This window comes from Bemisia tabaci, chromosome 4 (assembly GCF_918797505.1).
Source record: "Bemisia tabaci chromosome 4, PGI_BMITA_v3".
In the NCBI taxonomy this organism is placed as follows: Eukaryota; Metazoa; Arthropoda; class Insecta; order Hemiptera; family Aleyrodidae; genus Bemisia; species Bemisia tabaci.
This window is the reverse complement of record NC_092796.1, coordinates 58,515,203-58,541,771: the sequence shown is the minus strand read 5'-3', so window position 1 is coordinate 58,541,771 and position 26,569 is coordinate 58,515,203. Positions and strand designations below refer to the sequence as shown.

Sequence of the window (26,569 nt, the reverse complement as noted above, 5' to 3'; positions counted from 1 at the left end):
ATTCCCAACGTACTCACGACGGAGAAATCTCCTACTTACAAACAACGTTTTAGCACAGGCATTTCTCAAGTATATTTTTAAAAATCAGAAACGGAACTCATTTTGGACTACATTTTGCAATTTGGAACTACAATTTCTAGCCCATCCGTAAGAATACGCATGTGCAATGTGCATAGGGAAACTAATTGCATATCCGACTTTTCTGAACTAAGCCATATATTCAAACTCCAAAATGCAATCCAATTGTAATTAGAAGGTGTATATTATGCGTTGCGCTCAAGCAAAGTTGTGCCTTTAGTTTTTGGGAAGGTGTGCAGGAAATCTCAACATTTTTTTTATAATTTCCTTTTATTGTTGGAATTATTTTCTTCTTCTTTTTTCATTGAAGCTTGGTACCGTTACCAGTTCTGTTTTTACAAGTTAAGTTCTGCTTTTACCAGCCAAGTTCAGTTTTTTACAATTTAATGGTAAAAGGTAAATCTTGAGTTTCTCTTGATAGAATCTACCTAGCCCAAACTGTGAGGACTCTATATACTCTATCTAACACTCGTAACTTCGCGTCGCGTCGTCAGTAAAACCAGTTGATGCATCCAAGCTTCCTGATTAAGTCGGTGTTGTCAGATTTCAGGGTTGGAATCGCACGTGCGACTTGTCTTTCACCGTGAGATAAATGAGTAAGAGTGAGAGGTTATTTGTCGGCAGTTTTTGATATCTGTAGCTGGGTTACCTCCTCCATTCCGCGGCACAGCCGTCGTGCTTCTTGTCATTCACCTTCACAACATCAAAGTTCTCCACTTTCACTCGCGCCCATGTTCAAGATTATTGTCAAGCCGAGCAAAAACAGCGAATCTGCGTGGGAATTTAATGGAAAACACGAGGCTCTTAACATGATTCATCACGGTTTTTTACGCGGTCAAACTGGCGTACGATATATCGCATTGAATCAGTGGCGTGCTTTGCGATGTATCGATTGATCTACCTAAACAAATCATAGAATGATTCAACTATAAAATAATAATTTTATTAATAGTTATTTTCACACCATTTTCTGGAAGTTGAACTGGATAACAGGTTATTGAATAATAAGTTCGACCACGCCAGGACCCATGATGAATCTTCCTGAATAAATATACTGTACCTAGTTGATAGAGGGTATGGATTCGATCGACATGAATCTTTCGAAAAACAAAAACGTGAACCGATGTGCAGCTACTCGATCGACACCAATTCGATCATAAAAATTTCGGTTTAAACTATGGTAGTGCCGCAACATTTGGGTTAGTGACCTAATTTATTGGAGCACATCCACAATTAATCGGGGTACAGCTACAAGTAACTGGAAAAGAGCTCATCACCCGACACCCTCGTGCTCTTTTTTTCCGTGTAAAATTGCTCATTCGTTGTACATCGATCGCTCAAGTAAAAAAAATGTTTCTCTGATTGTAATTTTGCAAACCTCTGCTCAGGTTTTATTTTTTAGAAGAAATCTGACAAACAATCAAATAAGAAAACTTGGCAAAACCATGCAATGCGCGTGCTTCATCCCATCAACCTTTTCTACCCCCGCGTTAAAGTCTCTCAGGAGGCGAAAAAGAGACCAAGTTCTCCCTCATTTTTGAAGATATACAATTTTACCCACTCGAAAGTCGAAATAGTTGTATCACGCGTTTCGCCTCATCTAACTTTCTACCCCTGCGTTAAAGTCTCCGAGTCAGCAAATAGGAGACCAAGTTCTCCTTCATTTTTGAGGGTATACAATTTCACCAGCTTTGAAGTTGAAATAGTTGTATCACGTGTTTCGCCCCAACTATAGTTTATTAGAGCGCAAATGCGGTGTAGATCTTCAATTTCCCTATGGACTCAGGTTTGAAAACGGTATCCAACTCGAAAAACCAATTATATTGCCATTTCCTCTTTTTAATATCAAAATCAATTTGGCTCTCTTGCCTCTTTTTTAAGAGCAGTTGCACAAACGGGAATATCCGCTTGTGCAGCACGGCACCGGTATCGGTTAGGTACAAATATTGGAAAATGTCTACGACCTCGCCTGGGGTCGAATTCAGAGTGGTAAAATATCGGTTCAATTTAGGTTTTAACGGCAGATCAATCGATATATCGCAAAGCACACCACGCCACAGAGCATGAATCATTTATTTCAAGGGCTATACGTTTTTACAGGTAAGGTAGACTATAGGACTAAGTCGTAATACCTCTCAAGCGTGATGGTTCTCGGTCATGTTTGGAGATTTATTTTCTTTATCAAATCCCTCCTTTACTTTAATGAGTTGACACACGTGCCACCTGGTGATGCTAAATTATTGGCTCCTCTCCTCATCTCACTGTCTGCGCGAGGAATTCAAAAACTTTGCCAAACATTTGACATTTGACACTTACATCCTTTTATTTGTATCCTGGCGGTAACCGCCGAATGCACGGAGAGGAGAACTGTCTGAGAATTTCAAACGTCTTTAGTTATATCTGTCTCGAGGGAGATGAATCCTTTTTTGTAATTTTGCAACACCTCCGTGAGTTATTCCACTCGTCCCACCGTCATTGGTGATGAATTGCCACAGTTATTCTGCTGCCAAACACTGATATTATAATATTCCGTACCTACATATATTCTATATGTGTAAATATTCTATACTTACGTACACTGAAAAAAAAAATCTCGGTGTATTTACTAAGAAAATGGTAAAATTACCAAGAATTCAGGGTTCGATTTGATCCCAGTTTTTTCTTGGTAAAATTACCATTTATGGAATTGGTAATTTTACCGAAAAATCTCCGTAAAATTATCGAACCTTCTCGGTAATTTTACTGGACCTTGGTAAAAACGCCAATATTTTTTATCGACTGTGGTAGAATTACCGAGATAAAATGGCAAAGTTACCGGGAATTGATGATTACCAATAAAAGTGGAATTCTAACCTGAAAAAAACAGTAAAAATACCGGTTTTTAGGTAAGCTTACCAGTCTGTCTTTGTAAAATACCAATAATTGGTACAAAAAAAGTGAGATGGTAAAGGTACCAACGGACCTTGGTGAAAACGCCGAGAATTTTTTTTCAGTGTATTTGTGTCCAAATCTGCGGATAGCTAGGCACCCGGCTCCTCACTCTCCGAAATGCGAGCATTGATGCTTTATTGTCCGTAAACTGTGTTTTTTATCGGAGACGTGACAACCGTGTGCACTATACGACGATGAAACCGTGAAAAATTCTTCTAAATTTATTTTATGCGGCGGTGGGCTCATAAATTGGGTGGAGGTATCTGTGTCAGAGGTCATTCAGCAAGGGGTCACTGCAATAAGACCCATTTCGTCCGTTGAATTAATTGAATTTGAAAATTGTAGCCGAGTCCTCTTATGGATCTAAATACAGTCACTAAAATATTTTAAACCTTTTACAAGTTTGTTCATAACCTTTATAAAACCAGGAAACTGTTAATATTTACCCCAAGACTATTTTCCTCAAAAATACCAAGGAAGTTACCTATGTTTTATACGCACACTCGCCTCGCATTTCAATGAAAAGGAACCATATCCACTCTGACGTGAGCTCTGAAATCCATAAGAGTACATGCATGGCAGGGCTCATGTCACAATGGCTATGGTTTCACCGAAAAAAAAGTGAAGTTGCTTTAGAATTCTGGATGTAAAAAAAGTGTGCGAGAACTTATGAAATGCTGAATTACCCGCGACAGAAGTTACTTTAGCAATGACAAGATGTAAAACTAACTGCTGTGACAGGTGATTTAGCATTTTATTGATTCTCGCACTTTTGTTTTACAATGGACCACTAGACAAGGTATGAATTTCAGCATTCTGATACATGTTTCGTAACTAAAATTTCACGTTCAAACACGATGCGCACACGAAAATTACTGAAATCCACTCCTTACGAAGATATTTGATGATTCCTTGGTGCGTGAATTCAAACTACCCGCTCATAAAACTCAATGCTCTACGTGATTCACATCGCGCGCTAAACGTTTCAGACAGCTCTGCAATAAATCTGGCAAGCTCAGTCTTGACGCATGTGTGCTCAGCTGTAGAAAATTTCTTTAGTTGAACAACACATGGTGAAAATGAACATATTGCTCCATTGAGATGCTTGCATGAAACGTTGTAGTGCGCGATTTGACTCGCGTAGAGCTTTGAGTTTCTTGTGAGCGGGCAGTTCGAATTCTTGTAGCAATGCAATAAATCATTGAATATCTTTGTTAGGTGTTGGTTTCGTAATTCCGTTGTGTGAATCGTGTTCTACGTGAATATTTTAATTAAAAATCAATTGAATCAAAATGGACTTAGAATTTCGCACCTGCAGTGGTCCATTAGAATGTTGAATCAACTTCACTTTTTTTTCGGTGTTCTTTTGATTAAAATGTGTCCAGTCGAAGAATCGGAACTGTATTTTTGTCGAAAATCGTGTTATTCCTCGGGTAGTACTCTTCTGGTCAGTATGAGAAGCTCTCGTTGGAAGTTTCCAAAATATGCTGTCGGCCGATGCGTGAGTATCCTCACGAATACGTTGCATCACTGACAGGGCTGACAGTTGGGAAGACGGATTCCAATTTTCGGGTATGCTCCTCACTAAGTTTTCGATGCGTGATTACAAGTATCCGGCAACCTTCAGGCTCCGTCGAAATTTCAACTCGGCGTCAAAACGATCAACCCGAAACTGAGGCCCATTCCCAGATATTGGAAGCAATAATTAGCCGGAGTGCCATGCAGTTATGCAACAATATCGACCGCTAAGAATGCGCCGCGCCGCGCCGGAGGGTCGCAGATGCAGAACGTCTGCAATATATAGATTGATCTGCCATTTAAACCTGTGGAAAAGGATTGATATACAGGGTGTTGGCAACGAACTCCTCAATGATCGATTCCTTACCACAACTTCAAATGGGGATGTATCGATAATCGATCATTCACGCCACGCCATTGCACTCTTAGGCGAAGTTTTGGACAGGGCCGGATTTAGGGGGTGGTCACATGGGCCGCGGCCCATGGCGGCAAATTTAGGGGCGGCAAATTTTGCCAACCCCGCATCAACAGCCTCCGGTAATGTGGAAGGTTACCTACTTTCCAGGATTACCAGTATTTTCCTTGACGATTACCGTCGAGGGGAGTGTGAAGCAATCTGTTTGATGAAGAAGACTCCTTCCTACAACCCGTCCGACGTCGTATTCACCATCCATTATTGTGTGTGACATCAGCGTTGAGTTTTGAGAATTTTACCTTTTATCGAGAATCCCGTTCCCCGACCATCGAGGAGACCTCAAAAAAGAGACAACAAAGATCTCATTTGTTTAATAAAGTCTCTAAGTGGCCGCTCTTCGGCGTGATGAAATTTGCGGTCATCCACGTCACCATCCTGGCCCTGATCCGCATTCAAGAACTCTGCGTCAGTGGTTATAAGTCACGCTAACCGCTTGAAAAGATGCGGGCCCGATGGAGCTCCGCTGTCATCCTTCAGAGTGTGGAGTGTCTCGCATTTGGCTCCCGAACATATTCAGATAGAAAGGGGAAAACAGATGCTACTGTCAGCGTCAGCATCACTCGGACGTATTTCTACCAAACGGAACTATGTGCATTAAGACATGAGCCCTGATATGCACATATTCTTATGGGTCTCAGGGTTCATGCCTTAATGCACATAGTTCCGTTTTGCAGAAATACGTCCACTTGTGCGTTTTCGTCGGGTGATTAAACCGAATAAAAGGTAACTCGACTTGGTGCGTCACGACGAGAACGTTGCGAGAGTCTGAAACAGTTAAAACGATATCATAGTTGAGGTCAGAATGGGTTCAAGGACGGGAGAAACAGGGCCTGATTTACCATATAGGTGCACCGGGCGGGCGCCTCGGGGCCTGCACCAAAAGCTTTTTCCTCTTCGCATAAACTTTTAATTCTTTTGCGACCATAGTATTTTCCCTCGTTTCCCATAGGCTGACAGCTAAGACTATAGCAGGTCCTCCTTTCTTCTTTCCCTCACAGTGCTTCCCTAAAACACCTCCAATTACGTTTACGATGGACTAAAATTTTAAATTTGATTCAGGGAGGTCTTTTGAACTGCCTCGTTTTCACGTTAAGTAACCAGTGAAAATGTGTGTCGCCCTGACAAATGAAAGCAAGGTGGAAGAAACCAAGGGTGTCACTGCCGCGGCGGATGACGTCATTCAACGAAGTTTTCAAAGCGTGATATCTCGGTTAATATTGAACATAGAGAGTTGCTGTTTGGACAGATCTTTATATTTTTAGATCTACAAGAATCGAGCATCAAAACACGATTCTGTGACCAGCGCAACTGATTCATTCAAACATACACGGAGAAAAAAACTTCGTGCGTGGGACCCGAATTCGAGGTCATATGGATCTCTGAAGTTTTCGGATCACGTAACTAAAAACTTGAAGTCCAGCTGCCGAAGTCGGTCGACACGTACTTCGATACATACCGAAGGGTGCGGGTCACACATTTGAAGTACTCCGGTACATACCAAAGTGCCTCGATGTCTTCGGCAGCTCGAGCTCGACCTCAAGTTTTCGTATGCGTAATCAGAAAACTTCAGAGATCAATACGACCTCAACTTCGGGTCCCATGTACTAAGTTTTTTTTCTCCGTGTAACGTGGCCAATAGCCGAAAATGCGAGTAAGCTAAGATACGCACGGGTGCGCCACGGCGTTAATCTTGAAAGAACGGTGAAAATTTAGTTGAGACGCGACATATGCATAGTTTAATGTGTCTAGGGAGGCGAGGTGGAGGTACCCACTCATAAACGCCAAATTAAAGTAAAGGTGGTTGCCATGACGCCCGAGAAGCTTCTCGCCGGCTGCAGAATGGGATTGCATTTATTGGAGTCACGTTTCTCGATCGTTTTGAATGGTCAGCCCGGGAATCTATCCTTGACATCCTCTCGTGGCTCTCGCGACGCTGACCGGCCACCCCCCCCCCCCCCCCCCCCCCCTTCGGATTGATCCTGCCAGTGTTGTCTTGTCAGAAGTGTCATCCTCTTGGTCTTGGAGGAACTGTTGAGATTGGGTCAGTTGCGCTGGTCACAGAATCGTGTTCTGATGCTCGATTCTTGTAGATTAGCTAAAAATACTAAGATCTGTCCGAACAGCAACTTTCTACATTCAATGATCGAGGTACCTATCGCGCTTTGAGAAGTTCGGTTTATGACGTCATCCGCCACGGTGGTGACACCCTTGGTTTCTTCTACCTTGCTTTCATCCGAATTTCACGTTGACTGATCGAGGCACTCTCAGTGGCGTGGCGTGAATTGCGATGTTCTGCCGTTTAAACGTATGGTAAGGAATCTATTTTTAAGGTGTTCGCTGCGAACACCCTGTTTATCGATCTTTTTCCATAGGTTTAAATGGCATAACAATCGATATATCGCAAAGCACGCCACGCCATTGACTCTACCCCATAAACCCAAAAATCCTGAAGGCAGCTCTGGGCTAGGATAGAGTCCCTTTATGCTGAGAGTCAAGACAACACCCCTCATGGAGTCACAAACGGGAATAAAGATTACAGAAATTGAACGTTTTTCGTAATCTTTGATCGGCTCATTCTTAAATTCCTTTCTCCGTTCCTTCCCTCATTCCGTTTGTTCCTTGTCGAACCGAAATTCCTCGGTCCATTCCAGATTATAATCTTTGCAATTGGTGAAAATGTAATCTTTATTCCCGTTTGTGACACTGTGAAGGCCTAAAATCCGGCTAACCAATCAGAAATGGATTCGCATTGTCTTGACTCTCAGTATAAAGGGACTCTAGGCTAGGAGACTTGTTTTCTCCCTGGAGAAATGATGGAGACGAGAGATCGGGTAGAGGTTTCAGACGAGGGATTCTCGATGGCGCGAGATGAGAGGTTGCTAAAGGTAAGAAATGCGCGTCGGCGTGGATGATCGGATGATCCGAGTGGAAGTTGGAATATAATTGGAACTCAAGCGAAGACCTCGCGCGCCGCACCGCATCGCAGCGCCGCCGCCGCTGAGCCAGCTATCGCATGAATTGTGAAACGAACTCTTACGAAATTTTTGACCGCCGGTGTCTTCCGAAAGTAAAGGTCAAATAGAAATATTTATTAAAAAAGCTCACTCCGCCACCCCATCCCGACCTCCGGCTCCGGGACCCGCCTCACTCCTCGCGTGCTCAGGAAGAACGCCGCACCAACTTTCAGACGTTGCCATATTTCCTTTCATCAAATACGAATTTCCAGGGAAATCCGAGAATATTTTTCCTCCGATTTCTCGGAGAGTTTCATTCGCGATCTTGTCTGAATCGTCTGAAAATTTTAAGAGGAATTATTTATAACTCTCCTTAAAAATGAACATTTTATCGGAGGAAATTTGGCAACTCCCGAACGATCATACGGCGTTCTTCCTCAGCAGTGCGGTGCTTATCCGTCTTGCGTGCCGGCCGAAGACTCTTGCTCGTCCTTTGGTCAGCCGAGTGGCTCAGCCATTGTTGCCAGATATTGCTGAGAATTGCAGCATATTGGTGGAAGTGGATGGTTGCAATGGACATAGGAGGTAGGTAATAGACTAACTGGATTGCATTTTGCAAAAAGGAACCATGCATCGCAATGTTGCTAAGATTGTGCAACTTCTTTTGTCTTGGAGGAAAACCCCGATTATCCACTAATAGTTTCTATTTTACTCGCCAAAAACTGTGAATTTAAGACAAAAATTACCATCTAAATTTCATAGTTTCTCACGATTTCCGCAATTTTATTGCAAAGGATAAAGTTGCACAATCTTAGCATCATTGCAATGCTAGTGGTTCCTTTTTGCAAAATGCAATCCAACTAACGGCAACCCACGAGAGATCCCACAGTTAGTCCATCATTTACCCCCTTAGTCTGTAAGAACCACCCATTTCAACCGATAGGATCGCTCCATACTCCCTATGTCTCCTTTGTATATAGGTTTCGTCTATCAATTTCAACAATCAGCCTGCTGATTGAGTCGGGTGAAATTTCCCAGGCTTTCGAAAAAGCGCCTTTAATTCTGTCGTATGCCGGAAAAGTAAAGAAATTTGGCAATGGTATAAATAAAATACAAGCCGACAATTTTCAAAATTGCTCCATAAAGGAGACACCCTGCCACCAATAACTTGTCTGTTAACGAGCCATAAGGAATGTGACTTGAATAATTCGTACAATACCGGACGTAATCTACCATGCTACTCGAGTGATTTCATAGAGCCACCGAAACAATAGATGACGCTCGTTCTGAATGATAAAGATTCTGTGCTCCACCTGCGAGCGTTTTGGTTTTATTTCAAACTGAAGTTTTGTCAAGTTCGAAGGAAACGAATCCACGAAAATTGATCTCAATCCAACGAGTTACCCCTGTGATCACCGTGATGGAAGCGGATCCATGTTAGTTCTCACTCGAGTCCCGAGTCTGATAGGCAATTGAGATTGAACTTGACTTCCAAGTCTAGACGGAGTCAAACTCACCATCAGCATGATGAAGCAAAATCCCACTCCAACCTTATAAAAACTATCAAGCCGCATGTTTGTCCGGCTCCCGCTTCCGAAATCCCCCCCCCCCTTCCTGCAGGTACGTTTTTACCCCCTGATCCAAGGTGTGCACTATACGAAGAAAGCACCTAAGGAAAAAAGAGCGGAGTCGTTGGATGATTCGGACTGCATTATGCAATTTGGAGCTATAAATTCTAGCCCGGTTTGAAAACGACGTATGTGCCATTAGTTTCCCTATGCACAGAAGTGTTTTTCCAGAAGAGCAAGAATTTATAGCTCCAAATTGCAAAATGCAGTCCATTTGGTTATCACCATTTAATAATTGTGGTAGCACCCCAATAAATTGGGTTTCTAACCCAAATGTCGCGGCTTTACCCTCAACTTGAGTTGCGGTACTACCAAAATTAATTGGATATGCCTGCATCATCCAAAAAATTGGGGTAGTGCCCCAATTTTGGGGGATAACCCCTAATACTTTTCTTACGTAACAGATACACTGAATGAGCACGGACATTGAAAGTCAGTACGGAAGTACGGAAAACGTACGGATTTCTTACATGAAGGTGTGGAAATTCAAGGTGCGCTCGAAGAAAGAGCCTTGAAAGCATGAAATTTGTATACATGATTTATTTTATACGACGTTCTTGTGAAATCTTAGTTAGATTCTGCGTAGGTCACATCATTCCTTCAGATCTCCTACATTTCACTCTCTAAATCCAAATTTCTTCGTGTTTTGCAAAAGTATGTCCTTTTCAGTTTTTGAAATGCCTTATGGGTGAGGGGGAAAGGAGGAAAAGGCAAATTCAAAAGCAAGGATTTCAGGAAACGACTGAAAAGAGGATATTAGGAGGTACCGCGGTTTACTGAAAATGTTAGCCAGACATTAAGGACTTGATCAAACCGATTACTTGACCGATTCATTTTCTCATCTGTTATCATTCGTTGTAGGGTGTGGATTTGATCGATATGAATCGATCGCAAAATAAAAGCGTGCATCGATCGACGTGAACCGATCGGCATCAAGATGGACAAATTATTAAAAAGCCGGTGTCGATACGATCGTAAAAATAAAACTTGAACCTGATCGACATCGATTTGATTGACGAAATTCGATCGATTCACGGAGTTGCCAATCGATTTACGCAGTGTCCATTATTGTTTCACGCAATTGTAGGTCGATTCACGGGTTTGTCGATCGATTCTCGGAGATCGGTTCCTGTTTCTATTTTCCGATTCATTCATGTCGACCATGTTGACACCGACTTTTATATCACTCGTCATGAACCGATCGATGAGTGATCGACGCTCAGTTTCATTTTCGGTCGATTCATGTCACTCGAATCGCCCTGCCCTCTTAATACGATAAGGACTTATTTTGTCCTCCGAAAAGGACTTTTTTCAAATCAAAGTAATGTATCTAGATCTGGCGCTCGGTCCCATCAAAAGCTCACCTTAGGGGCTTCGGGTTTTGGCTCCGAGGCAAAAGTCTATTGCGTATCACGGTGCAAAGTGAAAAAATAAAAATAAAATAAGGAAAAAAAGGAGCGTTGCACAATTTTCGATATTATTGTTGAAACACCGCGAACACGTTGTTGCCTCACTGGCGCGGCGGACGCGCGGACCCTGATATGGTCATCGGGCCAACTTCTTGTTCTTCGGAACTTTCACCTTCGATGGCGCGCCATACCTGCCCCCCTTCCCCCTTCCCCTCTCCCCCAACATTCCGTCATTCGCTCGTCTTCAGCTACAGTCCCTTCTTTCGTTTGATTTTTTACTCTTTCCTTATTATATTGATAAGTTTTAAAGTATCGACGCTTGTTCGCCAAAATTCCTGGGGTGTTTTACATGTATATCCCAGTTATTCCGCGTCTAGTCGCCTTGAAATTATTTTTATCAATTTGTTTTAATTTATTTTTTTTTCTTTTAAAAACGACCCGAAAAAATTCTCATTGAATGGATTCAGTAGTATGAATGAATATTTTGCCGTCACCTCCCTTCACACAGACGATGTTTGAAATATGGCGAGATCAAGAATTTATTATTTTGAAAAAAGTTACGGTTTTTTCTTCTCCCCCCCCCCCCTTTAAATTGAGACTGCATTTTACCTATTTGTTTTAAATGGCATCGGAGACTGTTGATTGATTGAGGCGCGGTGAGCTTTTCGATCTAGCAGACAGCAGGATCCCGTCGCGAGAAAATTGACGTATTCATAATCTACTCATTAAATAAATCGAATTATGAAAAATCGATTCACGGGTAGTCGGTTGAATTGAAAAGGATGCAAGCATTACGTTGATTCGTGGTGACTTCAACGCCTGAGTAAGAACGTCAACGGCACTTTCTCGTCGAGCGCCTTCGGTCCCGAATAGCAACTATTCAAGCGCGGCTATCGAGGGGTTGCATACTCGCTGCGTTGAAGGAAATTTGAGCTCGGTAACATCGTCGTGACTTCAACGCCCGAGTAAGAACATCAGAGCGGCACTTTCTCGTCGAGCGCCTTCGGTCCCCATGGCAACTGTTCAAGCACAACTGTCGGGGGTTGCATGCTCGTCGCGTTGAAGGAAATTTTTAACCCGCTCGTTCAATGTTCTCTGTATGTACATGGTCGCGCCTTGCCGCGCTTAGGAAGAACGCCGTATGAACACCGAAATGTTGCCGAATTTCCCCGATAGTATATTTATTTTTGAAGCAGGTCATAAATACTTTTCCTTTAAATTTTCAGGAAATATAGGTTAAACTGCGAGCAAAATTTTCTCGAAAAAACTAGAAGAAAATTGTTTATAAGTTTAATAGGAAATTTGTTTTGTATCAAAGGAAATGGTTTACGTTCAAAGGTTTTTCCTCGAAGGTTTTTTTTTTTCTCTCAGCATTTTTCCTCAGCATAGCAGTAGACTTTTGTGCTTCTATCTCAAGATGCACATGTTTTAATCACCTGTCTTTTTTATTTCCATCGAGACTACTTACCTACCTTCTTGAACAAGTGGCTCATGCTATTAAAGGTTCACTAACGTTAATATTTGAGTATCACTATGAAGAGAAGTTTGATGATTTTTAATTTATTTGTTACAGGTGGCCATGGCTGGAGATTTTATTTTAGCTGTAGCTTCAATGATGATCGCCCGACTTCGCAATAATGATGTTACCCTAACTCTCAGTCAGGTGAGCAAACGGCCTTTCCATCCAACTTCATTCTAGACTTTGTTTGATAGGTAATCTAGGTGTATTTTGATCATATTTTCAGTTAAACTGTATGCTCCAGCTCAACCCTCTTCAAGTGGTCGGTTTTCATGTAGATGTAGGATCCAAAACCACCCATTTTAAATATATATATCAGTTGATGATTTTTGTATCCAAACCCTAAAAATTCTTCGCCTTATTATATTATCTTCCCCCAAACGTGTACCCTCTGCTAGAAATAATAGGAGAATATATTTTGTCTCCACCAGAGAGAAAATGTTGAGAACTATTCAATTTAATATGCTTAAGGTTAGTTTTAATATTTAGTGTCTTAAGTTCTTGATGGAAAATTACTTCAATTCAAAGTTTGGGTGGGTGCGTAGCCTTTATTGTTTCATAATTAATTTTATTGTCAGATTGCCATGTTATTGGTTTCGCTCTTTATGTTTATGAAACATCTCCTTTCTTCCAGGTCGTAACGGATCTTGTGCAAGGAGAGTTTATGCAGCTTGGATCCAAAGAAACTGAAAATGAAAGATTTGCTCACTACCTCACTAAGTCCTACCGAAAAACAGCCAGTTTGATTGCAAATTCTGTGAAAGCAGTAAGTACACACTTTATCCGTGGAGGCCATGGTGCTCTGCCATGCTGGGGAAGGACGCTGTATGAACATCAGAATGTTGCCAAAATTCCCCTGATGAATCATTTATTTGGGAAGAAAGTTATAGGTACTCATTTTTCCTTGAAATTTTCAGACATTTTATATCAGATTATGCGCAAAACTGTCTAAAAAATTGGAAGGCAAATATTTACAACTGGACCGATAAATTCGTATTCTATCAAAGGAAATTTGGCAACGTCTGAAGGTTTATACAGCGTTTTTCGTTAGCACAGCACAAATGATGTTCAGCTGATTTACGATGGCAATAACTAGACCAGACATAAATGATTCCGTAGTGATGACATCAAACGCCATTGGTAGCAGATTAATAGGCAATCGCTCTTAAATCGACTAAATGTTAACAAAAGTTTTTAAGAGAGCTCAAGGATCCTTGAGGATCAAACTTAAAAAATCTCAGGTAAGTATGTAACAGACTATGAACTCACTGGATGAAAACTAGCTGAACAATAATACGAGCCAGCTGAGGAATACTCAAGAGAAACCATTTTGCCATTTTTGCCTAATTATAATTTAATTACAAATTTTGATCATTGGTTCTACTAGTAACCCTGTGCCTAACCAAATTTATTCCTATCATTTTGCAGGTAGCAATGTTAGCAGGAGCTGATGCAAAATTATCAGAAGTAGCTTTTGAATATGGGCGAAATGTTGGCTTGGCATTTCAACTTGTGGATGATTTGCTAGATTTTGTCTCATCCTCAGACACAATGGGTAAACCAACAGCTGCTGACTTAAAGCTGGGTCTTGCTACAGCACCTGTTCTATTTGCGTGTGAAAAGGTAAATATAAATTTCACACAGGATCACTCAATGAAATTTTTCAAATCTAATTATCGGCGAGTGAAAGTAAAAAATGCACGAGTGCAATGAAAGATACTAAGAGCCAAAATCACTCAAAAGTTCGGATACAACCCATGGTCATCTTTTTGACTGCTGACACCTATTAAATTCGTAAAAGGGCAAAAGGCTGCTCAAAATCATGTTGCTCCTGAAACTAATTTAAACACCGAGTCTGCAACCACAAGTTGCAAGTTCAGACATCAAAATTGAAAGCTGTGGCTGATATCCATCTTTTAATGAGACCATTGACAAAAATCATTATCTTAAAATTATTGCTTCTCAATGACGCGGACCATGTGGTCGCTCAAGGTAGTGTTGGTCTGATCCCTAAATCTTTTAAAATTACCTTGAAGATAAGGAAAGGTCTGTAAAGATGAATAGTTGTCAGGACTTGTTCATTTTAACCTCTCCTAATTTTTCAAAACAATTTCCTCTCCTTTATTGCCCAAGATTGTCAGTTTAATCATTTCTCGTTTGTTTCCTTAGTATCCAGAATTAAATCCAATGATAATGAGAAGATTTCAAGAAGAAGGTGATGTGGAAAAAGCCTTTGAATTGGTACACAAATCACAAGGTCTTGAGCAAACAAGATTTTTAGCAAGAAAACACTGTCTCGAAGCTGCACGTTTAGCTGGTTCAATAGCAGAATCTCCTTATCAGAAATCTTTGATAGTTGTAAGCGATTTAGTCATCAACCGAATGAAATAGCGACAGGTATGCAACCTTTATCCACTTATATTCTGTATAGGGACTTTAGTGAATACTCTTTAAAGAAAATATTCATGAGAGCTTGATAGCACAAGTTTTTTTTAGTACAAAGAAAACCCAAGCAATAGTAAGCATGGTGTTCCCAAAAAAGCACCTATCTTGAAAATGGTGTTTCATCGTTCTTTTTCTCAATTTTTAAAATACTAATTTGTATTTTTGATCAAAATTTTTGAAAAATATTTTCTTTTTAAGGTGATGAAAAGTCACAGAGAGTTTTTAAAAACAAAAAAGAATCTTTGTCTCCAAATAATTGAGGGGAAAATTTTTCCGCCCCATGAACTCATATTGTTTAGATGTAAACATTTATGATTTGTGGTCTGTATGCAATTAAATTCTAATTTTGAAGGTTTTACTACATTTAAAACGAGTAAAACCTGAGTGCATCAATTAATTTCCTGTGCAGATCCGAAAGTATTATTAATCTTTTCCTTTTTTAAATGTCAATGGATGATATTACATGCATTAACTCGTGGACAAAACATGTTTAATCAAAAATTAAACAATAAGAACCAATGAAAATGAAATGAACTTTTAAAAACAATCGAAATTTGACCAAAACTGCAGTGTTTTATCGCAGTTGAAAATCATGCACTCATAACTTAACATCAAGTTCCAACCAGGCTCGATGGCTGCAACATCTGTCAAAAAATAACCAAGAGCCTTTGTTTGTTCTACAAATTATTGATATGTGGCGAAAAAAGCTCTAGGTCAGTGTATATCAACTACAAAAATGAGATCCTTTTGCAGAGAGTAAGTATTGAGGGTTAAAAGTTTAACTTATCCGGAAAAATTGAAGTAGAAGGATGGGATTTGAAGTTAGCTAGGTAGCAAAAATTGCGCTAGTATTCAATCACTTCGCACAGTTGGCTCCTGTTAGTGGGCTGATCATATTTTTCCAGCGTTCCAGCATCATATTTTTGCGCTGTAAGCATCTCTGTTTAAGTTTTCCTGTGTTGAGTTAGTGCTGCAACCCTCAATACTCAGCTTTCTTGGGCAGTGTTCTGCCTTCCACGGACGCCATGCACCAAATACACCTAGAAATTGGACTTTGGCCTCCAAAAATTGGGAGACCGGGCCATCATTGCACCTTAAAAAGCTGACCCACCCGCTGATTTTTGTCAACATGCAGTCTCAAAGGAGCGATTACTCATGATGCATATGCAAAAAGTCAATTTGGTCTCTAAAAATTTTTATACGGCTCCTAAAACTCGGACTTTCCGGCCAAGGTGGCTCACAAAATTTTAGGGGAAAGGCGGAACACTGCCCTTGGGCAGTGACGCAGGCAAGCACTCAATCGTATTGTTAAGTCTGAGCGCCTGCCTGCATCATTAGCAACATGCTGATGGCTGTTGAAGCATGTAAAAATGGTCTGATTGGGGAGATGGGTGCTTGGATAAAATTGATTCTCTGTTGACTTTGCTGTAAATAGCATTGCCTGATAGTGGCTTTAGTAAATAGGATGCGTACATCTATACAAAAGGATATGGAGCATGAATTTTTTTGAACAGAGATGTTTTAAACGTAGAACTTATGAACTTAGTGAAAATAAATGTTCCTAGATGATTCGTTGAATAATAAGCACTAAACACTTTGGCAGTCTATTGCATATTTAATCTAAAATACTTAAATATCAGAAATGCGAAAGCGGTAAATTAGCATTTTTATGAATGCCCATCTGGTATATGTTGGATCTAAATGGGCAATTTTTTTTTTATTTGCTGCTTTTCCAGGGCTACTCACTGCACCCATAAACTGCATTGATGTCTAAACAAAACATGTGCATGCTGTAAAAACTTATACATCAACTGATGATCCCTGTGAAATTTTTCAGTAAAATCTGGACGCATCCATTGTAACTGAAATCATATCTGGTCAAAGAAGCTGTTTTGAGTCAATGTTAATCTATCATCAATTTCAATCAAAATGTCGTTCGACGGCATTTCCTCGTTGAGCTTGTGCAATGGAACCTTGTTTATTGTTGAATTTTTGTTTTCCCTTTTTTCCAGTTATTTTCTATTGTTAATATTCCTTCCACTGTTAGTATGATTATTCATTCGCACAAGTGTACTTTCTTCAGTATTCAGAGAATAGACCATGGTTTTGAAACGTGTCTAAAATTTGTTCAGGTTTCTGGTTGAATTGAGCTAAGTCTTAATTTTAAAAGCAATTGTTTTATCGTTCTCAAAAATGATAGATGTAAGAATGGGAACAATAAGTATTCGCGTGCATGATCACAACTTTGTTAAAATCTTACCAGAAATACATCTGGAAAATTTTCAATGCCTATAAAATAATATGGTAGTCCATTGAACAAGGAACCTTAGTCTACATAAGCTTCAAATGGAGCTATTGATATTGTAGTGAAAAGAAATTTCCTATGGACAAAAAACACCCAAAAATTCCAAACCAAACCAAAGCTATGATGGCTTGAAGTTTGTAGAACATAAAACAATTTTGAGACAAAGTGATTTCAATTTTTACTCTGCCTTGCTTGGGGTACAAAATTGTCTGATTATAGTGCAGCGCCATGCCCTCTAATAGCGCAAAAATAATCTTAACTGTTTTCAACTACTTCTTAATGAAACATTTTTTGTTGAGACCTCTAAATCCAACTCTTATGCAACATGACAAAAATCGTTTGTCCGAAAATTACACCTTTGTGGACTAAGACTCGTTCCCTTTTGGACTGTAACAGGTGTTGAAAAGTAGGCAGCTCTCTACAAATTTTCTCTTGAAAATTTAAAGAGAAAAATGATGGCTGCAGAAAGTTGGAGCTGAAATTCTAACGAAGACTTTAACTAGTGTACTTAAGGAAATTAAATTAAAGATGAGTACCATCGTTGAATTATTATATTTAAACTTCTAATCCGAGTAAGATTTTTTGGTAGCAAGTACTGCATTGGTCAGAAGTTCTAACCTAACCTGAGTTCTGTTCTGACTTTCTTGGTCAAAGGATCGTTTTATTTGTGAAATTCTGAAGAGAAAATTTGTATAGTAGTACTTTAATTTGCTCCCTGTTAAGTAGCCCATTTGATGTATTTAAGCATCAGTATTCTTGTAATGTACACTCATCGTAGCTACCTGACATAGATGTCTCAAGCCTTCTAAGTAATGGTTTTGTCATCCTCTCTCTCCCCCTTTTTTCCCTTCTATTTGTGGCAACCATATGAAGCGTTGTAGCCAAATTCCCAGTCACAATAAATCCAATACTTACCAAAAACTCAATTACACGCATTGAGTAAAAATTTGTTGCAGTCTCTTTGTGGGTGAAGGAATGAACTCAGGCGCAGCTAATCTAAACCGGAAACAAAAGAGGGACAATTTTCAAGGAGAAGGGTAAAATGGAGACGCCTCAGATCAATATTTGTCAAAATGTCTTTGAATTTGCCCATTGTTTTTTCAGATCAGCTACTCCATAGAACAAACATTAGGTCATTCCTTCCCTGAGCATATTCATTTGCCATGTAATCTTTCAGTGATCGATTTTGGCAAGGTGTTTAAATCTTTTTTGCCATTCACAATGATTCAAGCTTAATTTGCGCATATTTCAAGGTACTCAAAATTTTTTCTAACTAGAAATCGAAAGAAATATTTTTACAAGAAAATGTTTCACCAAGCTGACTGAACTTTTTTTTTGTAAATTACTTTTTGTGTTTCAATTAGCACCAATCATGCACTGCAGGTCATTTTTCTTTTCAGGAAAAAACAAATCACAAAAATGTCCTTTGAAAGGATACTTTTTGTACTAGAGATAATAACTCATTTTTATCTAGTAATTTCATGAACTGTAATATGAATAATGTGCAGCTAATTCTGAATCGCTGTTGTGAATGACACTTACTAGTTAAATGAAGCAGTAGGTATTGATTCTTAGTACTTAACAGTAGGTATGACTGAATGCAAGACCAGAGCTGAACATAAAACGAAAACATACAAATATTCACATGTTGGCTGTTTTCCTCTTGAGTTTAATTTATATTTTGCTACCACAAAATATGTCACAGGCTGTGTCATAGCTTTTACCGTTAATTATTATTCAAAGTTTTTTCAGTCCTTACCTAGATAGTTTTACTTGGTCAAACCCTTATACATAATTTCAAAGCTAAGTAGATATCATTACTTTCTTTCCTCTGAATTTTCCGCCCTCTGCTGAGATTTATTATTTATGATTCAATCATATGTAATTTTTTTTTCTAATTGTTCTGTAACTTAACTAGACTCATCGCGGTTGTCAAATCTAAGGAGTTGAGGGTGAAAGAGATCAAAGTAGGTTTTCAGTGTGTATCTATCAATGTAAAAACGTATCATTAAGCAGTGAAATTAAAAGTAGATGTTACCTCAGTGAATAGGAAACGAACCATCCTAATTCTTTATCAGATGGCTTTGCTATGTGTTTCAATTCACAATCAGTTTTGATAAGATTATATATTATTTTGCTCTGTGAAGAGTTAAATATTTTATTTAGAATTTTTATTCTCTCACTTTTAGTTGTCCTTTTAAATGGAAGTCTTATTCTTTAGCTAGAATCTGCGTTTATCAGGACCTTGTTTTGTCTATTTTAAAATTTTTATTTTATGAATAGAACTTAAAAATGATACCAGCCATTGTAACATTAATTATCTTCTTGTTCTTACTTTCATTTCTTTGTATGGTTTTTTTTCTTCTTTTTTTTTCTTACTGTGTCACTACTTGTATTTGTGCAGCATGAAGGAACTATAAAGTATATATCTTTAATGTGCTGTTATCAGAATTATCCTTCTAAGTACCAACTTATGGATGCAGTACCACGATTCACTAAATGCACTGTAAAAATTGTGGATTCGATTGGGTTTAAGTTTCATTTAAGTAATTATCTTAATGAATTTTTGCACATGGTATTCCAGCTCTAACCAATTAGTACCAAAAAATTCGTATTCTAAGCTAGGTACCTCAATAGACATTAAACATTTTCAAGTAAATTGATTCAATAGAGAACTGAAAAAGGTGCTAACTGGAGCACTCCGTTTTATCTTTTCTCTTTATACAGGTAACACACTCAGGAAATATAATTCACACAACATGAAATTTGGAAAGTCACTCTAAAAAATGCTATATCATTTTATAATTTAAAAAATTGTTAAATTACAAAATCACAAATGACATTAATTGTATGATTTGTGTTCTATTTGACCAGAATTTAAGTAAAAGTGTTAGAATCCTACAAGAATACCAATGGAAAAAACCAGTGGTGTGGCGTGAATGATCAATTATCAATATTTCTCCACTTAAAGCTATGGTAAAAAATCAATTATTAAGGCATTCGTTGCAAACACCCTGTTTATCGATCCTTTTCCATTAGATTAAATGGCAGATCATTCGATGCATCACAAAGCATGCCATGCCATTGGAAAAAAACCTGTTAAGTACCAATAAAAGAGAATGAAAAATGAAGGGAGACACTTATACGGACTTTTTTGGTAACATTGTGTAGTTCCAATCATGTCCAGAGTCTGCAGAAAATGCAGAAAGAAAAAACAACGAAAGCTGACTAATCCGTCTCAATCTGGTCTCCAGCCAATTTTATTTATGAATACTTTTAGGTCAGTTCGGTCAAAATGTTTTGGTTATTATTTTGAGGGATAACATCTTTTAACAAGGACGCTGCCTTTCCTTCAGGCAGCTTATTCTTGGTTCATTTCCATATTTTATCAAAATTTTTGTAAATACTTGATACAACAAAACACTTAAAGTTGGAAGATACGTCAAATGTTATAAAACTTCGTTGGAAGATGCGTCAAATGTTATAAAACTTCTTAAGTGAGGATCTGTACATTATTCTGTAAAAATTAACAACTTTGTATTGAGTGTATATTAAAATAGACATTAGGGATTAAATCAAGTGCTTGAAAGGAAGATATCCTGGTTGCTTTAATTTTTTTTGTTCTCTAATGTAAACACTTACTATAGAATGGTAAAACTCTTCGGTTATTTTACAGGAGAGATTTAAAGAATAGTTCAGCTGACGCCATCTCATGCAGGTTAAGGGCCCATGGTCTTGAGGCTCAAGATGTTCTTTACCTACAAAACGAATGTATTGGTATTGTTTTCCTAGCTTCTCAGTTACCGGCCATTATTATTCTGTAATTATGTAGTGGCCAAAATTACACCATGAACTTTTGATTTTCCTCTTTGGTGATCATAACTTAATCCTCATTAAATGTAGCAGTTTTTACCATTGAGAGACACCAGCTGCACCAAGAGAAAAGTCAATTTGAAGGGAAATCTAAAATGTCCAGCAGCTGCTGACGGTTTAACATCTTTTCTACCTACATTATTATCTGTGGACTTGAATTCAGTGACGCCTAAATATTCTCTGCAGATGATGAAACTTCAGATATTTTTCATCAGGAATACACTTTTCGGCCAAATCCCCTTCTTTGTATCAGTCTCGTGAGCAAGGATGCCTCAGACCTAACTGAGTCCGCAGTCTACGAATGGATGTGGCACACTTCGATACTGAAAGCTGATAAACTCGGTGGTTTTCCTCAGTGAGCATCTACTAATCATGCAGAGAAGAGGGGCAAAAAAGAAAATAGATACCCAGGCATTCATAGTGAGCGTTTGGCTGATTCAATTGCTTCAAAGCTGAGCTATTTTGTTAGTACACACAGGTAGTCGTTTTTCGTGTACTGGTGCTAGATTTTGAAGACACTTATGCTATAGTCACCTACCATTCTTTAAAAGAACCCTATGGATAAGATTGATCAATTGTATCTACATTTCTATAAAAAAAAAAGATCAAGAACCTTTTTCAAAATTTTGCTCTTGGAGAGGGAAGGAGAAGGATAAAAAGAACCTTTATTAGAAGGGGGAAGGGTCTTGCCCCTTGGTGTCAGGAACCTGAGATTTTTTGTACGTACAAAGCTCAAGAGTTCCCTCTTATTGCATAGAAAACAGGATTTCTTGTAGCTCAGTACCTATCAACCATAGTATTTTTCAAGTTCCAGTGCGCACAATTTAAAATATCCAGTGCTAATTACATCTTGTTTTCATTTCAAACCGGACAGGAACTATTGCTCTGATTTAATAGACTGTACAGTATACCGTTGTGCCACATCGATGTCATGACTTGTAGCTCATAAGGAACGAACTCAAAATTTCATTTTACGTACCCAACTTCTTTTCAGACTGCTAAGACATGTATTATCATTGATTGTTAAGTGTATTTATAGAACAATATGTATGTATGTATGTTCATAAAATTTTAAGCCAAAAATGTTTAATTTAATTTATAATCTCTGTCAAGCATAAATAACCAATTAATGACAAAATGTGTGTACATTTTTGTCTTATTATGATTTTAAAAGTAATAAACATTTTTATTTATATAATTTTGGTAGTATTTCTTTTTCTCCAGTTTCTTAAAATAAAGCAAAACAAGAAATTTCTTGACAGGGTGTATAAGTATTTGGAAATTTTAAAGGAGGACTTAAGAGGTCTGAATTATCTTTAGTACTAATCTCCTCAATTAATAGGGCAAAAAATAAAAATAAAGACAAAAAATCGTTGGCTTACTGCCAAAAATAAAAACTGCCGGAGGCACATTCTTTCCTGCTCTATTTCTCACTCCTCAAGTCCTTTTTCAGAAATCTAGCAGATGTATCCAGTGACAATAAAGAAAACGTTAAGTAAGAGCGCTACGATTATTTCAATGCTACAGTCTTCAGATAGCAGGGTTCTCTATCTAAGGCCGTGAATTTCCTTATTCTTACATCTTACTGTAGGCAACATATCATTAAAGAGGCTTGGAGGACAAGGCCCATAACTACAGTTTTTGCTATTTCAAGAAACACGCATTTGAAGTTTCAAAATTACATGGAGCCTTATGGCAGAAGGGAAGTTTAAACTCTTTTTTTGATGCTTTAAAGTTGGATTTTAGTTGTGAATTCTTCACAAAATATACCTTCAAACTATTCGTACTTAAAATCATTAATATCTCAATTTTTTCAAAAACTGCACTTATTTCACACCTTGTCCTCCAAGCCTCTCAATGGAGGAATCTAGAATCCATGCATGCGCATGTTTGCAACAATGCAGATTTCCCATTAAATCGATGGCCAAAGCGCAAAATGACGTACCTCTGGTCGCAGAGGTAGAGATTGTTGAGTTTCTGAAAACTTCCTTGAATTTTCCCTCTCTGTCAGCAGAATATTCGATTTAAATTTCAAGCTATAAAGTTGGCTTCTCTCCCACCGAAAAAATAAAATATTTGCAGAAATGTTGGAAAACTGCGATGAGGGTATGTGGTTTTGCACTTTGGCCATCAAGATTTCATTTGCCGATGTAATCTCTGGAACATTCCTCTGATTTTTTCTGTTGGAGGGATATTTAGCAAAAACAGCAAGAATTAGAAGTTGGCTTTTTTTTCTTTTAAGAAATAAAATGAAGTTCCGAAACATTGGAATCGAGATACAAGGTCTCTGAGTTAAAATTTCGTTATGATCTGCCTTCTGGCTGAGCTATGGTTTTTTTCCCTACATACCTACGACAAAATTTTCATTGTTAATCAACTCCATTGAAGTACCTAATAATTGGAAACGAGATGTTTTTTGCCAGCATCGATGAAAAATAAAAATTTCTGATAAGGACTCAATAGCGGTAATACTGTTATTCGACATTTTCGTTTAAGAAAGCTATAAAAAAATGAACACATAATCTGAGGTTATAATCAAGGAGCTTCTTCATTTTAACATACCTACCACCTTTGGTTCCCCCCAACAAAACAAAATCTTTTTATATTTATAAAATTCGAAATTTGCTGAAGATAATTTTAATTGAAATATTGAGAGATCTAAGCATAAACACTTTGATTTATAACTTACTTTAAATTTCACTGTTGCTGCAGTTAATTGACTTTAATCTATTGTATCACTTTTGATTATTTAGAGGAAAAAGAGTGGACTAGAATAAAGGTTACACATGAAAATACAAATGATATATTTTTATTTTAAAAGAGTGAAAGACCTATGAACCATATTAGGTCCATAAACGACCAAGGACATACAAGTAATAATTTGACTGATGACATTAAATATTTGCAGGCAGCCAGAAGAACTCTTATTTTATTCCATTAATTTAAAAAACTTCATATTTCAAAGGAAAGAAAAAAAAATCCTACAAAACCAGAAATACTGACTCTAGGTGAATCAGTTGTGCAACCAACTGTTCTGCAAGGAAGTAATACAACTATACTTGAGTACAGTTTTACACACACCTAAGCATCACAATGCTGCTATGATTGTGTTTATTGGCAGCTAAGTAACTTGACTTTCATTGTAATATTTTCTGCAAATCATGACAGCATTCTCCTCGATTTCCCAGTACAACTGAATCACTAAATACAAAAAGGGCACATGTCCAGAAAACCAAATTGTTCAGGAGACACAAAAAACTGTTTATTTCGTAGTAGATATTTTTTTAAACATAACGACTTCCAAAAAAATATCAACCACAAAATAAACAGTTTTTTGTGTCTCCTGAACAATTTGGTTTTCTGGACAAGTGCCCTTTTTGTATTTAGTGATTCAACTATGATTACAAAAACTTGGACAACTGATGAAGCAATATTGCAATGCTTTGCAGCCTTGTAACAACAGATGGCCAAGGGTTGAATTTAAACATTGAGTGCTAACATTCAGGAGGTAAGAAAAACTATGTTTAGACTCTCCGTAGTATTGCTCAAGAGGCATGTGTCTCAATAGACATGTTTATAAATTCTGATCATAATATATTTGCTGAAAAGGGTGTTACTAGATATTTTTCAACTACCAGTGGCGTAACAGGCTTTGCGATATATCGATATTCCCCGATTTGAAGCTATGGTAAAGAATCGATCATTAAGGTGTTTGCTGCAAAAATCCTGTTTATCGATCCTTTTCCATAGATTTAAATGGCAGATCAATCAATGTATCGCAAATCACGCCACGCCACTGCCAACTATTTAGGTAAATAGAATTTCTAAACAATGGAGAATTTGCACGCAATTTTTTTATTGCTTCATCTGAAAGTGCCTAATGAGCTGAGTTCGCAATATTTTTCATAATTTTTTTCTGACATGGGAAATTGGAGAAAAATTGATTTAAAAGTGAGAAAATGCGCCGCCTTGTGACGTCATCTGGCGGCATTTCCCATTTAAACACATGTATTTTAGCAGAATCGGTTATTTTGTCATATCTCCTCTAATAATCGCTCAATTTATGAATCAAGGGTATCTTCGTGTTCAGTTCACTCAGAGGATTCCACTTAAACAGGAAATTCATCAAATTTCAGACCCTTGCAAATTCTCCATTCTCTAAAAATGAGCACTGTATAGTAATACAATTTTGATCCATCTCCAAAATAACTTAGGTATGAAAGGAAATTTAAAATTTCATAAATTGAAAGGCAAGCTCTTCCAATTTCACAATTGGGAATGGCAAATAAAACGGTAAGATCCTTAATTAATTTTTACACAGCATTCTGTTCCTGGGTAGGCTGGAAGCTGTAATTGATATTTTTTTTCCAACTGCGGAGGTACAAATCTGCCTCCGAGGTAATGATACGTACCTCTAAAAAAATTTGCACACTTTTTTGGAGCTGTGAGTGAAATGAGCATTTCAGGTTGGATGCCACCTTCAGCTGGGCAGCCTTTTTCAACATCCCATCCACTCGGTATGTCAACGGAACAGATGGGTATTTTCGTTTTCTGTAAGAGATCTAGCAGTGGAACAAAAAGAGGTCTAACAGGAGGTTTAAAACTAAAGCCAAAAAGACTATCAACAATAAGATTGTATTGATTCAACTCTTCCTCAGATATATTTTCTATGAATGGAATATCCATGCTCTCACATTGGTTCGTTAGATTTTTATACAAATCTTTATCAGTTCTCTTTGGATAGTATACAGATGGATTCTGACCAAACAATTTTAAGTGTCTGGCTAACACTAAACCGTCGCCACCATTATTTCCAGGGCCAACACAGACCAACACCTTTTTCTCCTGAGGATAACACTTCATGATCGCAGTTGCACAACTTAAGCCAGCCAGCTCCATTAGTTGGGAAACGTCAAACTTATACTGATTGAACAATTCTTGGTCAATATTTATCGCCTCTTCTTGATTTAAAAATTTCACCATGGTTCTGGCGTGCAAAACAGGTGGAAGGAAAAAGTTCTTCGACACACGAAGAAGCAAAAACCGCATAAGGAGTGTCAATGTAGGTACTTATGTTTCCACAGGGATATATATACACAAACACTTTCTTAACGAACACTAATATAATGTGAAAATGACATAAAACACACATGCAAATGATTCCTCATGAAATTGTCGAGCGAGGAGATGTCAGAATAACAGGTGATAAGATTTTGATAAGTGATACTGATAACAAGAAAAACACAACACGACACAAGTGAGGTTAGGAATTCCCTGGGAATTCCCTTGAGCAAGTAGTTCTGAAAAGAGTGGCTAGATATCGCTACTCTTGGACCACCATGAGCGACGGACACGGAAAAACCATCTTTATCTGAGATCATTTTACTTAATATATTATAAAAATGTATTATAAAAAGTCACCGTCCAAACTTTA

At 38.2% G+C, this 26,569-nt stretch overlaps 2 protein-coding genes across 4 annotated transcripts in view; one reads left to right on the top strand and one right to left on the bottom strand.

Moving 5' to 3' along the window:
* Positions 1-22,333, top strand: part of qless (decaprenyl diphosphate synthase subunit 1 qless) — a 102,858-nt gene extending 80,525 nt beyond the window's left edge. Inside the window, exons 5-9 of one of the 3 annotated variants that reach the window (XM_019059421.2) lie at positions 12,567-12,656; positions 13,147-13,278; positions 13,941-14,135; positions 14,682-14,909; positions 16,795-22,333. In XM_019059421.2, the coding sequence (XP_018914966.1) occupies positions 12,567-12,656; positions 13,147-13,278; positions 13,941-14,135; positions 14,682-14,903 (639 nt within the window). In that variant the 3' untranslated portion in view covers positions 14,904-14,909; positions 16,795-22,333. Of the gene's footprint in view, positions 1-12,566; positions 12,657-13,146; positions 13,279-13,940; positions 14,136-14,681 lie in introns of all 3 variants that reach the window. The other 2 variants (XM_019059419.2, XM_019059418.2) reach the window with 2 other exon arrangements.
* Positions 22,334-23,928: 1,595 nt separating this feature from the next.
* On the bottom strand, positions 23,929-26,409 carry Naxe (NAD(P)HX epimerase). Its single transcript, XM_019059492.2, has one exon. The coding sequence runs from the start codon at positions 26,182-26,184 to the stop codon at positions 25,438-25,440; it is 747 nt and encodes a 248-aa protein (XP_018915037.2). The 5' UTR covers positions 26,185-26,409; the 3' UTR covers positions 23,929-25,437.
* Positions 26,410-26,569: the final 160 nt, after the last annotated feature.